We start from the raw sequence: 15,645 nt of genomic DNA, 5'->3' as shown, positions 1-15,645 counted from the left end.
AGCTGTGGTGTTTAGAGATAATTTCCTTCCAAAATTTGGATTAATCTTTATTATAAAAAATGCATGTCTTTATGCTAATCAATTTAATTCAAAATAAAATAGGGTTTTGCAGCCTTGTATACAATAATTGCAATCATCTTTTGATAAGAAAGGGAACTCTTCACCAGCTGCACTGCTGGGTACATCTTGCAAAACAATTAGACTGCTGATGCCTGTATAATGAAATTTACAAAATAACACCAAGCACTCATCACTCGAAAGGAACCCTCCACTGTTTATTCAATTTATGAAGGGCTGCCTTAAATATTCAAAGACTGAAATGTCTAAAAGCTTAAGGGAAAAGTGTCACCTTAAAAAACACACATGAAAACCAAACTTCCTTCATGAGTTTTCACGGAATAGTGAAAAACTTCAAACTACTTTGTATCAAACATTTACTTTTGAAGTGAACCTCTTCATTGACCCCGCTTAATGGCTGTGCTTTGGATTGCAGAGCAGCTTCAGAACATGAGAAACTCTTTCCTTTAGGGTGGATCTACGCCATAGGGTACATTACAGGATTGTACAAAATGTGCTCCAACTTCTTATGGCCTTTTGACCATAGGACCACACTAATGCTAGCCCAAATTAAAACCAATGAAATCTGTATAGCGTGATCATCCAGTCAGCAACAATTTTTTCACTACACAGATCTGTTCCCATTGCACTGCACCACTTTTTAATATAGACATAACCTCAGTGCTTGATGTCATGGACTGTAAGCCACAGACCACTGATGGTTTGTAACATCATGCTAAATAGTCTGTTGCAGCACTCATCTGGCTCCATACTCAAAATCTCCTATCCCCACGATGCTCCTTGTTGCTTCAAGACCAATGACCTGAAACATTAAATGCCTCCTTCCAAAAGAGAGGAGGCTCTGCATCCAGGTGTATAGCTGTCTGTATATTTATTTCACGGCAATGAAAAACATGTTAGGAACTGCTGCCTTAGATAGCTAAAGCTGGGAAAAGTAAACAGAAAAAGAGAGTAAAGGGTGCTTTAACTCTTCTTGCTTTAGCATGTCAGGCTTAACAGGTCAGAATACTTGTAAAGGTCAAGAATTTGCTACTTGTTAGTGTCAAGACCAAATTATTCCCCTGGGAGCAGTAAGATCTTCCTTAGACCATGAAGCTATTCACCATCCCTTACTTAGAACTACCTGTTAAAAAACAATCTATCCCAGTGGACTAATTTTCAATTTTGTTTGTGCTCTGTTTCATTTTTAGATTATGAGCCCTGCAACGTTTGCATTACAAATACAGAACTACAGACTGTTTTCACTAAAAATTCACTCTTTCTATAGGAATGTCAGACAAAAACTTAGATAGGTTTGCTTAATGTTGGTTGGTTGTTAAAGTTGTGTTGGGCACCATGGAATTAACTGTGTCCTCTTAAAACTGAGAAAAATTACAAAGGGTAAATTTGGGCATTCATCTGGAACTCATCTACGGTCTATTGAGGGGATTTACTTTCTTTAATAATTAAAACCAGCTTCTCCTTTGAAAGGCTGACTCTTAGGGCTAGTAATTTCATGGGAGAGTTCAATGAACAGGGACAGACTTCAACATCAAGCAGTCTGGTTAAAAGTCATTGTTTGGGACCTAAGCCAAAATAATTCTCTGATCAGACCAAAAATATTCATGTGTACTAATTAAACCTAAACTGCACACTTTTGCTAGACAACAAATTCATCAATGACTTAATTATTTCTAAAACTGAAAAAGATCTCTCGTCATTTAGAAACATGTTCCTGGCCCTCTCCCAAGCAATTCTGTCTCTGCGGTTTTGCAGGAATTCAGCTTCTGAGTTGAAAAGGTGACACTTCAAGTAACATGATGTGCAGGGGCTCTGATTGTTCCAAAACTGAGACTGTTTCTACCTAAAAAGGCAGCTGGGACAGTCCAGCTCAATATTCCTAAGCAGTGTCAAAAACTGGCCTTTGTCCAGTCAGGTCTCCAGCCACTGTTTCAACTGCGTGCCCCTTTCTTAGAGGCAGAATAGCAGTATCTGATGCATCATACAGCCTTTTACTAACTTATGGATGATCAGCTGTTTCACTACAACTTTGTGTAGTATTACGAGCTACTGTAACATCTTTTAAAAGTTTCACAAAAATACCTACAATGTCTTGGTGGGAGATCAAAAGAGGGGGCAAGCAAACCAAAAAAACCCCAAACTGTTCTGAAGCATTTTTAAAGACCAGTTTCATTTGCAAATGCTCACAGATCCTGAAAATGTATTCATCAATAAACAGCTATGATTTGCTCTTTAGGCATGGGTTAATGATATAAAAGAAGCCTAGAATGATTTTCAAAGATGATTATGGAAGCTAGAAACACGTTTTGTCTGTTCGTGCTAACATGCAACCATCTGCTGACCTGGGTGATATAAAATACCTCCTTTATTATTTCGGGCTTTGACATTATTAATTTAGACAAACATATCTCAGTTTAATATATTTTTCCAATCTAAGGATTCTGTACAGAACTTCATGTAGCCTCTAGTGCTCTACAGCATAACACTTCTTCTATATTGTTTGGAGTTAACAAGGTCCACCTGTCAATATATGCCAATCATTTTTCTACATAATTACATGGGAATCTGAGCTTTTGTAACTTACTACAGGAGCCTTTTGCACCTTTTCTGGGTCCTGTAAAATGTTATGTTGTTAAAGTTTTCTAATTGTTCATTAATATATGCTAAGAGAGATGCAATAAACCAGTTTGTTTACTGCATCCCTCTGTCTATGTCTCTCTAAAGTACAGTTTGCACAAAACCTGTGGGAAAAAGTGCTTTTTTTCCTACAGTTAGGATTAAATTCAGTTCCAGATTTAGGTAACTAAATATATAACATAACTATTTACATATACACTAGGTATCTAAGCTCCCATTACAGTTGATTGAGATCTAGTCAATGCAATCAATAGAGTACAGAGAACAATTCACATCACCCGGTCACCTTGGTTCCTCTGCCTTAACACAGGTATCCACTCTGTCACTGGAGATTCCCTCAGGCACCCCACCTGCCCTCCAGATGCCATCCAGAAGAGTGCAGGTCTACCCTATGTATGCCTTATATCATAGAATCACAGAATCCTAGAATCCTAGAATCATAGGTTAGAAGAGCTCTCCAAGATGATCAAGTCCAACCATCCACCCAACACCACCATGCCTACTAAACCATGTCCTGAAGTGCCACATCTACACGTTTTTTGAACACCTCTAGGGATGGTGACTCAACCACCTCCCTGGGCAGCCTGTTACAATGTCTGACCACTCTTCCAGTAAAGAAATTTTTCCTAATATCCAATCTAAACCTCCCCTCATGCAACTTCAGGCCATTGCCTCTCGTCCTATCGCTAGTTACCTGCGAGAAGAGACCAACACCTGCCTCACTACAACCTCCTTTCAGGTAGTTGCAAACATCAACACAGTGTCCCCTCAGCCTCCTCTTCTCCAGGCTAAACAGCCCCACTTCCTTCAGCTGCTCCTCATAAGACTTGTTCTCTAGACCCCTCACCAGCCTCGTTGCCCTGCTCTGGACATGCTCTAGCAACTCCATGTCTTTCTTGTAGTGAAGGGCCCAAAAGTGAACACAATACTCGAGGTGCGGCCTCACCAGTGCTGAGTACAGGGGCACGATCACGTCCCTAGTCCTGCTGCTCACACTATTCCTGATACAAGCCAGGATGCCGTTGGCCTTCTTGGCCACCTGGGCACACTGCTGGCTCATGTTCAGCCACCTGTCGACCAGTATCTCCAGTTGGTTTTACTTCTCAACATCTTAATGTAGTTGTTTTTACTTCTCAACATCTTAATTTAGTTTAAGAGCAGAAGGTAGAAATTGTACAGTCGCTGGCAACAAATATATCCCAAGTAGCCACAACAAAGACCTTACAAGATCGTGGGAATTTAAGGAAAAAAAAAAAAAAAGAGAAAAAAAGAAAAGAAAAAAAAGAAGAGATAAATAGTTTCACCGTTTTTTAAATGTAGATCCTTTTCATTACTAAAAGCATGATGCATTTTTAAAATAAATTCATTTTTACTGGCATCATAGTGCCAAAGTCCTTGAAATTTCTGTCTGACTGATTTTTAATTTAGAGAAAGACACCTCTTGCATCCTGCTTGAGCAGCAAGTGCAGACTTCTCTACAGTAATCTCATGGCCCATCAGCATATTTCGATCATTTCACTGTTAGTGACACACTCCAGGATGACACAGACACATAGCTCTTTCCTGTAGCCTGTGGTTAGGAAGTCATGCAGTGTGACCTTAGGTACCAAATATCCATAGTGCTTTCTGTTCCTGTGGTTTTGTTCTCCTCTGTGCATGTTATACTAGCTCCTCCTTTAGGAGTCCTCCACTGGAGTACGTAACTAAAGAGCAAGGCATTGCTGCCTCCTTTCATCTTCCACCTCTGGTCTTATATTAGATGACAAATCAGACTGGGAATAAATAAGGGAAAAAACGGATATTCTCCGGTTTCCATTTTCCTTGGCTTCTACTTTCATTTTAATTGCAACCATATTGCAGCTGTGGGTGGAGGTAAGCAGTCTGGAATGCCAAAAATTGTAACACCTTTGCAGTGGTTTCCCTCTTTGACTGATGCAACCAGATTTTGAAGACACACTGTTATTCCTATCCTGGGAAAATATTGCTTGAAATGAGCTCCAAATTGTGAGAGATAAATTGGATCAGTACGAGGAAGTCTTATTGCTCAGCTGTAAAAAGTTTCTAACTGTCAAAGATGTAAAAAAGTTTTCTTTTCACTAAAACAGTTGGAAAATGGATATAAGGCCATTTTCTTCAAAAAAAGCTCAGCTTCCAGCTGTTAGCAACATTCCATTTTGACCTGCAGATTATGAAAATTGCTGATATCATTACATTCATGTATGACAAATTTTGAAGGGCCAAGGTGATGGCTGTTTTTCAAGTTGCATGCTACGGATAGCATGCATATGTGAATATGTGGTGCATTTTCGGATGATAAAGGATTACTCAGTAACTAAGGTGCTCAAAACTGCCCAGTACTACACAGAAAGGAAAATGCTATGAATCTGGTAAGATACCCATGAAAGCACAATAGGTAAGGCTTTAATCTTCCACTTTCTGAGTGTGTTACTGTTCCCAAGCATTACCTGTACTATGGTAGAGCAATTGGCATGCACTGGTTCACAGCCCTACTATTAAACTTCATTAGCCTTCAGAGCAGAGTCTTCAAAGTAGAATTACCTACCAGGAATGGTCCTTGTCCCATTCAAATTCCCCATCAGGGCTGACAGTGGATACTTTGGGAGAGAGAGAACTGTACAGGACTAAAACTATACCCAGGAGTGTGTTAACAATTCAACAGAGTAGATGACAACCTTCCAGAGCTCAGAAGCTTATTTACTAGTGTAGATGTTCATATCTACCTTTCACTATTTGAACTATCTTTATGCTCACTATTGCACCAACTTGGTCTGTTACAAGTTCAGATTTAAAAAATGTTCAGTTCTTCTGTATGATTTATGTTTATACTGATTCAGAAAATACAGTCTAGAGAATCTCTCCAAGTAAGCAACCAACCAAGAAAACAAATGCATGTGAAGTGCTATTCTAAAAACATAACACTCCTGACAATAAAGAGCATTCTTCTGCTTTAATTTATACTTGTGCTTTAGTATCCTGTTGAACTGCAATTAAAGGCACTCACACATACTGTTTGCTGTTTTCATTAGTACCATGTATTGGGTAGATGTGTTTATGTTTTCATATTATCTCAGCTCTAATCAAAATAATCTAAACAGAATTATGTTTTATAGTTACTTGTCAAAGGAGATCTTTTACAATGCATCTCTTTAATAACATTTTGGTTAATGTTGTTATTAACTAGTCACAGAGTATCCAGTATGCTCTAAGGAATTTTTTTTTTTAAATATCCTCCTCTGGAGCTGTTACATGCCTTCTACCCATTAATTCTGCGGTAATACAGAGGGGAAAAAAAATCAGTCCTGTGAGACAATTCCAACCGTAATCTTTTTTGGCAATTGGTACTCAGTATTTCAGAATAACACAATTTCGTAACGTCTGCCCTATTTTCAGTCACGCATAGATGAATTACTAACCACATCTTAATGACATCGACAGTATATCTTTCACTTCTTTGTCTTCCTTTTTTTTAAGGGCTATTTAGGAGCTTTATTTATCTGTTTGCTTTTTTGTTTATTCATAATAAACATCATTAGAATGAGAAGATATCAAACTGTGTGCACAGACACTTTAAAAGTTTACAAACAAATATATAAAGAGAGAATTTTTTTAAATATATCTCCATACCTAGAATCAAGGTCACCAACTGCTGTCAACTACCTTAAAGCTCTTGCAGCCCTAATGGATATACAGAACCTTGGAAACACTATGTAACACAGGGGAAATCTCCAGACCAGGCACACTAATGATGAGGGCTAAACCTGCCCATCTGTGGACCGTAGAATCCATCTTTATTTTAGTCAGTTTTGGGAATGCTCAGCTCCTTTCAGAACTTGATAAAATCATGTACACAGGGGTGGCTTTTACCTTGGAGATAACAGGTTTGATCCCCCATGAATTCGTAACAGTAAAATCTTTTTAAGTCTTATTTGCCTTTTGTGCTAAGCATGGACAAGGCACATGGTTGCACAAACTCCAGCACCAAAACATACCAGAAAAAGAAGTGTGCACCCAAACAGGAAGCCTGGTGTGCCTGCACAGTATTTCTCCATGGTGATTTTCCTGGTTATTCCCTCCCTGGCTGAGCATGATGTGACTTGGGCTGAGCACTGAAAGCATTTCATATGAGAGTGAAAGTGCTTACACCCCAGCTGTCTTGTGATCTCATTCAGAAAATGAGTGGCGAGAACTTATTGCATAACTGTGTTCTCCAGCCCTTCTTTTTATGATAAAATATAACAAAGCAGATTTTTTTGTGTTGCAAAACAAGTTCAGTAGACGCATCACAGAGCTGTCATGCATTTGTGCACTGCAGCACTGCCTGCAGCAGGGCTTTCACTGACGTGCCCTAAGCTTGTAAAGACAGGCATGTGCCAACTCAAGCTGAGACAATGGGTGCATTTCATCTGGGAAGAACTAAGGGTAACGCAGTAGGGTGTTGGCATAGGGGAGAAACCAGGGTTATTTCACCATGGGTGAAATAATCCACTTGAAAATCTTATTTCTGGAACAATCAGTTCTGAAAATTTATTTTCTGGAACTGTGATTTTCCAGAGCTGCCTCTAAGATTATTTTTCATTTGTTTGTTTTTGTTCAAAGTAATTCCTGCACCTAACTGCAAAAGGGATGAAACGTAATTACCTTGCATGTAAATTACTGTCACTTTTTAGGTCAACTACAGAGGCTCTGGATAACATATCCCCTATGGCTGGCCTGTCCATGCATGTCCAGGCTGCTACAGAGGGTGGAACATCACAGTCCCTGTCTTTCCCTTAGCCTAGATGAACTACATCTACATAGGTATGCCAGGCTCACTGTGCATGCACAAAATAGTTGTACATTAGGCAAAGCACACCTGGCAGCCCAAACAAGTGGGACAGGTCTATCAGAGGCTACAGATGTCCCACAGGATTCTGCCACTGTCTGCAGAAAAATGAGACAATTTCTTTTGTCCTCTAGCATTTAAACTATTTTCTTCTATTATATTGCCAGATGTCTTAGCCAGAGGGATGATGAACCATAGATGGAATTGTAACTTTGTTTAAAGAGGTTAAAAAAGATAAATAGAAAAAAGATAAATAGAAAAAATTATGACTAATTTAACGACAGCACTTCCAAACCCACAAGAAAAAAAAAAAATTATAATGAATACATTAATGCAGATCTTAGCAATAAACCAGCAAGAACAAGATGATGAATTTCCTGTATGTCAGAAACACTGAAATTCTCTGTTCCTTTGTCTTTCTACCATAAGTTCTCTTTATATCACTGAAATAACACTCTTAGGGAGTTTACTTATTCACATAAAATGGGGAAAATTCTAATTTATGACAGATAAAAGCCAAGTCACTTTTAAATAATCCACATTTAGACTTCAAATCTGTATCTACAGTTAGCCATTTGAAACGTATGTTAGAAAGACAAGAAAAGAATATGCAAATGCTGGATTACATTTAATAAAGAATTTAAAAGGTGAGAAGTCAGAATTCAGTTTTTTAAGAATTGTCCAATGACCCACAAGTGAATAACACTGACAAAAGAAACAGTCTCTCATGGAAAAAAGTGCTTTTTCTCTATATATGTATGTAGTTTATTTGTTTAAATGGAGCTGAACAAATAAATATGTTAAAGTAAGGAGAGTCTTATTAAATTGAGTGGCTAATACAAAAAAAATACATGAAGCGTAACATGCAGCCCAATTTTGTTCAGGCTTCTTCCAGACTGAGAGTTATAGGAATTGTTGTAGAACAAGCTCAGTTTTACTATCATTTTCTAAAATGCTGGCTCTGATAAGGTAAGTTATATTTTACTATATGTACTAGCAGAACTAAGTTAAAACTTGAAAGTGAGCCTAAAATTTCAGAGGACTTCAGTTAACACATTAACCTACTTAGTCTTCTACCACATCTCATTGTTACTCCCACATGCTGTTAGTATACTTTACAGAGGCATATATCTTTAACTTGAAACTGTATTACTTTCTCTACATCTTCATCAATCAGCAATTCATGTGTTAAAAACTTATTAAGATTTGTCTGGACAGTCTGGAAAAAAATTATCAAGTGATTCAAACTCTGAACTAAATTCTGTTAGTTTCTTATCTGCATATATGTAACTTTTCAACAAATCCTCTTTTTCAGAGTCTCACCCTGTGATAATTTGAAAACAAGATGTGTTTTTGCAAAATGCTAGATCACAGGTACAGGCCATAGCGAAGGTGCACAGATAGCATAGTGCACAGATCCCTGAATTACTGTTAAGTGAGCTGTCTTCAGGACTGGAAGCAGCAGAGGTGGGTGGCACTGAACTTAATACTGCTTCTGAGATCTGAGCTAGTATCTCTCCAGAGTGCTGCACTGTGCCAGGGAGATACGCCATTTCAGTTAAAATAGGCTTCAGCTTTAGTAATAGCACACTGAATTGAATAGTTGAGACATATCCAAAGAGAGTTTTTAGACAGATTTTAGAGAGCAATGGGATCTCATAACGGACAAGTGGTAGGGTCACAACAAACTGCAGGTTTCTCACTTCAAAATTCACCATAATTAACTGAAGAAAGGATAAATTTCCAAAAAAGTGAGTGAAAGGTGGGATGAAAAGAGAAATTCCCAGTCAGATTTTGTGTGGACATGTTTTTAATATAAGAAGGGGAGAACTGGGACTAAGTTAAGAGATAACCAGAAGGAAAAGGACAAATTTTGAGTGCACTCTGAGGAATCCCATGACCCAGACCACTCAGGATTCACACTTTGTGTATGAGATTGTTCCCGTCTCACACTTCCCAGCTGTGGTACTTTCACCCCATGAGCTGGCAGTGCAGCATCACAGCCTCCTCCCTCTTCAGTGACCCCACGTAGTAGTGTTGCTGACAGAATCTCCCACTAAGCTGGTTTTGGTACATGAGCATCTGGAACAGGAGAGGTGAGAGGCCACTGTGCTGTGCTAAACCTCATATTCATACAAACGTCTCCAGAGCTTGTCATGAGATGAAGCATGTATATACACTGCCATCGTGAGCTGGCACATAGTCTTAGGTACCTGGCGAAAGAAAATAGGAGGCAGAAGACCCCCACCTCTGCCTCCAAACCTGGCTCATCAGGTTTCTCTTTTTCCACTCTCTGCCATTGCCTGCCCTCACCAGACTGGTGGGAGGAAGGAATCTTTGGTTCCCTGAGTTGCTGCTTACACAGATCACAGTGAGTAGTTAGCACCAGGTTTCACCTCACTGCGGGGAAACTGTTCTATGCACAACCCTCCAGGAAAGATAAGTAAGGCTGTAAATGAAAATAACAATACGAGTTGAAAGGCCAGACTTCCCTGGCAGTTTCATCCAAGCTACCAAAGTCTGCCTAGTGCAAAACTACCTGCTGAAGAGTTTCCCATTCCGTCGTTCACTGGCACCTTCAATGCTGGACACACTAGCCATAAGAAAAGGGGAAAGAAGTGACAGCTGTTTTGTAAATTTATATGATCCTGGTTTTAGATCTGCTGAAAATCTGTTTATTTTGCTAGAAAAGTGCAAAGAGCCCCTGGCAGACAACCGAAAATTAATTATTTTGTATGCATTGTGTAACACTATTCATTAGTTTTACATGAGTGGTGAGAGGTCAGTCAAGAATAAAATCCCATTGTGTTAACCTTCAAAAAGCTTGCCATGTAATTGAATGCAGCAGGCACGGAATTAAATATGCAGTCAGAATTAACACTAATGGTTTGCAAACATCACATTGCAAACATCTACAACTCCTTTGTCTAAATTCTTGGGTTAAGATCTTGGGGGGAGGTGATTAGGTAAGCAACAAAAACAAAGAAAGAGAAGAATACTGAAGCAATGTGCATAAAACACATGGAGAAAGCAGAAGCATAATGGGATCTGAATGCTATAGTGCATCCAGCCTTTCATGTATTAGCGCACAGATTTACAACACACATTAAGCACTATCCTACATGCGCCTTTCTGCTGCTGTTTTGTGCACATGAAGTACGCCACATGTAGGGCCACATGAGAGACATTTTAGCAAACATGGTATAGTTCTGACCATATATATTGCACAGCTAGCTTTTGTTCTGCAGAACGATGAGAATACTGGGAGTCAGTAAATGATATAATATAAATTTGAAAATAGCTCCCCAGAATCTTCTGAATTCATTCAGAGTTAACTAGCAGGAGAACATCACCATTCAGTGTTCTGGATCCATCTGTTGGCAATATCATGATGGAAACAGCTTTTAAAATGCTATTTTCAATAAGCTATCACACAACAGCTTGTTCCAACAATATTCCAATACCTTTCTGTTTGCTTGCCGCCTACTATAAAAAACAGCTTAGAGGGAAGGAGGCATTTCAGTATTATACTGAAGTAGGGTGGGAGGGACAGAGAGACTACAGGAACAAGCTAAACAAGAAAAAGAGAAAAGGAGAAGAAGCTGTTATTTTAGACTCCCTGCAATCTAGATTTGAAACAGGATGTGGAACCTAAACTGCTGTAGTGTCACAGAGGGATGGGCTGCACTAGTCAGCTGTTAGAATTATTGTGCATTGACAGTGTCAGCCACAGGAAACCAAGAGAGAAATGGCAGGAGCACCTAGTAGTTACCTTCAGTTCTGCAAGACTTTCTGAACTGTGTGCTCCAACGAGTATTGAAAGGAAGATCCACCTCCATCACTGTAACACGCTCACTTGTGCAGCACCAGAACAATCTGCCCTATATAATTCTCACCAAAATATCATGTATCCAAAAGCTTACTTCTCAAGTAACACAAATGCCAGCAACATACTGATGATACAAAGCCTGCATCCACTAGCATCACAGTGGCTCAGTTGCAGAGATCAGCTCAGCAATGAAGAAGAGATGGCTGCATTTGAACCCAATAACTGGTAGAAGAGGAACACAAGTTCTTTTGCGTCACACCAAAAAAGTTTCACAATTAGTTAATTCAGTGTGTAGTTGTCACTGCTAGCTTTGACACACCTAATGTCACACCTGTTTAAGCAGGGAACTAGATAATCCTCTGAGGTTTCTTCTAATCTATGGTATCCTATGATCCTGTGATTCTAAAACAAACTCCTCTATACTACTGAATCAAGTTCTAAGATTTATTGATTTTAAAGATTTTATTTTAAAAGGCTGTACTCCTTAAAGAATTACAAGAAGCATTCAAGTCTTCCATGTATTAAGCATCTTGTTTACCAAACACTATTAGAAATACATATCTTTAGGAAGGATGCAAGTCAATAAGCAATACTATTACAAGAAGGTAAACTAAAGAAGGTACGAAACATTATGGGACCATGTAAAAGGAGATACAGAACAAGGAAAGAAAACCTGAAAAAGTAACAGAGAATTAATAATGATAAAAACAGAACATAAACTTGGAAGAAAACTAATAGTACACACAAATACAAAATATTACATAAAGACTTCATCATTAATACTATAAGAAAAATGTACTGATATCTCTCTGTATACTGTTGTGCTCATTCATCAAATATCCTATCTTCTCCTGCTATCAAGATTGCTTCCTAAGTACAAAAAATATTGTGTTCTATTTACCTGTCTTTGACCTATTCATATGTGTATAGTGACAACATCCTCTTAAAATACATACGTCATAGCCTGCTTTTAAAATGAAACATACAACTAATAAGAGGATGCTTATGGTGATCACCTACCTGAGGACGTATAACTTTCACTATGTTTTTAAGTGCAGTGTCTGGTGATGGAGGAGAGCAGTCAGGTGTTGGGCCTGTAGAGCTGTTTCTATGGTTACCAGATCCTGGTGCGGTAATTGCTACCTGAGGTGCATTATCTGTGAATAAAAATAGCATTTATGTGAACTTACAAATACTTCACACATTTTAAAATAAATTTTTTTTCTGAAAACAAAACGCAACTCAGAACACTATTTCAACTTACAATACCTATTATAATTTAAATGTATTTGGTAAGGAATATATTGCATATCTACACTTATTTTATCAGCTTATACATTCATTGACTGTGGGGGCAGGATATAGCACTGTCTTAATACCTAAATAAAATAAGGCACAAAACAAACACAAATAATTTACTTTCATTACCCTGAATTACCAGTTGTGAATCCAAGTACTATTACTGTAACAGAGGTGACTTAAAAGGGACCTTTCTAATGCAGCTTATATCTCGTCCTGGAAAATCTTAACTCATACAACCCAGTTCAACAAGTTATATAAACACATACTCAAGCTAGAGCATGCTGATAGCCATCAGTGACAACTTTCCTAGACACTGTGAGCAACATAGCAGATCAGTGACAATTTATTGCACAAAAATGTACTCAGATCCTCTGATGAAATTTCCACCCTCCATAGAGCTGTACACAGCAGTAGCTACCTTTCTAGCAGTCTGCTAGCTAGATAACCTACAGCTGGCTTAAAAATGTCTACGTACCTGCAGGTACATGGGAAACTGCTGTTCAGACATATTTGGTGATGCTGTTACCATTTTATGGCACCGTGAAGGATCATTAAAGAGACTTAAAGTATCATTCTTAACTTCTTTAAATGTTCTTAACGCTGTTTGAACAACATAAAGTCAAGTCAGGTCAGAGGATAGACAGGACTATGAAATAAGGCATAGCTTCCCAGCTGTGATGATAACTAAGCACCAGAATGACTTAGCAGGAGCCCAAAAGCTCCACATTACTTCCTGCCTTTAGAATGGTATTATTAAAGAAATGCTTTAGTTCACATTATGGGGAAAATGCCGTTGCCTGTGCATGGTCATGGTGGTCTTTATGGTGCCTGTGAATTTATAGAGTACGTTCCTTTTTGGGTCACAAAGACATGTGCTCCATGTCACTAAATGTGCTGTAACACCTGCAGCTCTGCATTAAGACAATGATTACATTCAAATCTCATGTCTGTGGGCCTCACCTGACAGCCTGCAGAGTCACAGAAGAAAGATTATTTATTTGTATTTGAGTTGGGTCTCCAATATTAACTTTGTGGGCAAACCCACTCCAAAAAAACCCCAAACTCTGAACAAATAAAAGCAGCTCCTGTGCTGTAAGCCTAACCAACTTCTGCAGGAACACACATAATCTCCTCCATCTGTACAAGTCACAAATGCCTCCGGGAAAGCAATGACAGAATCTTCTCCCTCTCAATCCTACTGACCTGAAAGAATCCTTGGAAGTATAAGAGATTTCCGAGGGAAGGAAATGCCCAGTTACATTAACCTAGCTAATAAAGGATAAAGAAGAACAGTTGCAAGAATATAAACTTCACAGCCTTTCCTACTTAAAGATACTTTCACAGCATGCATGATTCTAAGAAATACTCCCCGTAGAAACACCGCATATCGGAATGAGGTCTTAAAGATTCCAGTCAAATACAGAGTTACAAACTTCTTCTAAAGGAAGTATCAGGCTAGAATGTTTCAGCAATACCATTACAGTTAATGAAATTGTAAATGTAAGTTCAGGTGGCAGTCTGGAGACATCCTGTACATAACCTTGGGTGTCACCTGCGGTCTGATAGAGTGAACCCTCCCTGCCACAGACACAGACAATTCCAACTTCATTGAAACGCATCTGCATCAAAACTGCCACTCTTTAGGTATGCAGTCTTAAGACATAGAAGGTCTCTTCCTGAATCATTTCAAGTATGCAAAGAAACCTTGGATCTGAATTAATTTCATTCAGAAAGTAATACATATGTGTTAATATGATGAATCAAACAAATTTTCATACAGCCTTAGAAAGGAACTTAAGGACAATCCTCATAATACTGTCCCTAACACAGGAGAACTTTGATGGCATTCCAGAAAGCCTCAAGTCTCTCTTATGCTTTCCTGTCTGGGCTGGCATCTGACTGGAAAACTGTTTACATGCAGAATGTGAATGAGTATCCTGTGATTTGAAAGTCTAGCTCATTAAAGGAGGGACAGAGATTTGACAAGAAGACACCCCACCAACGCCTTGCCATAGCATTGGGAAATCTAGTGAGGATGAAGACTAAATATGAGTGTTAGGAGCATCTTAATTGTGAGCTGAAGTCTTGTCCTCTTTTGCTGCAGAACATGAAATATTTTCTTTCAGTCCTTGGACAGACTCATCAATAAATGATTATTAACGAAACTTTCTGACCGAGTTGGAGACTTGCTTTGAGAGAGGCCTGCACTGTGTATGGAGATACCAGACACTGATGCTAGGACACACGATAATACAGGCACCATCTAGGAAGCTAAGAAATAACTTCTAGAATGAGAATGTTCCACACGAGTCTAGTTAAGTGTGCTTAGTGCACTTATTTATTTACTGATGTAAGAAACAAACAGAACGATTGCCTCTGACAGCTAACCTATAAAGAACACAAACTCCCCGATAGGTCAGCAATGCCTGAGTTTCTGACACTGTTCTTTGGCTGTGAAGCCTGTGTGGCTGGGCTTCAGCACAGCTGCCCTTTAGCTGTTCAGCACATGAAAGCCTTGCAAGTGAAATCAGAAGTCTTGCAGATGCAGAAGTATCTCAAAGAAGCAGTGCTCAGTCAGAGAGCAGATAGAAATATAGATTGGTGCTGAAGGTAGTGAACGCAGTTCATTTCTGCCCACCATCTGTTTCAAGCCCTTGATGATAGTCACCTCAGCTTAGTTTACGTACACTGTAAATATTCGGAAGACGTTTATAGAGGGGTCAAGTTGTACGAGTAAGTTTTTGGTCTTTCCACAGGAAAGACCACACCTTCTTGTTGACCCTGTTCAATGACAGGTCACTGAAGACTCGACCCCTAGATACAGCCCCACCTGAGAAACCTCAAACTGACTGGAAGTGAAACTCTTGGAATGAAAATTTGTTGGAAGATACTGATGAGGAGAAGCAGGGCTGTTATATGCCCCACTAGACAGGGCTGAGAAAAACTTCTTCAGCTA

The 15,645-nt window shown here is 39.0% G+C and overlaps 1 protein-coding gene across 12 annotated transcripts in view; it reads right to left on the bottom strand.

Annotated features, from left to right (window-relative positions):
- The window catches only part of ANKS1B (ankyrin repeat and sterile alpha motif domain containing 1B), a 457,460-nt gene that overhangs the window by 273,278 nt on the left and 168,537 nt on the right, over positions 1-15,645 (bottom strand). For all 12 annotated transcript variants that reach the window (XM_075427661.1, XM_075427668.1, XM_075427657.1 and 9 more), the window contains one exon: positions 12,408-12,544. In XM_075427661.1, the coding sequence (XP_075283776.1) occupies positions 12,408-12,544 (137 nt within the window). The remainder of the gene's footprint in view (positions 1-12,407; positions 12,545-15,645) is intronic.

This window comes from Opisthocomus hoazin, chromosome 8 (assembly GCF_030867145.1).
Source record: "Opisthocomus hoazin isolate bOpiHoa1 chromosome 8, bOpiHoa1.hap1, whole genome shotgun sequence".
Classification (NCBI taxonomy): domain Eukaryota; kingdom Metazoa; phylum Chordata; class Aves; order Opisthocomiformes; family Opisthocomidae; genus Opisthocomus; species Opisthocomus hoazin.
Note: the sequence above shows the minus strand (reverse complement) of the source record. Positions and strands in the feature narration are given on the sequence as shown.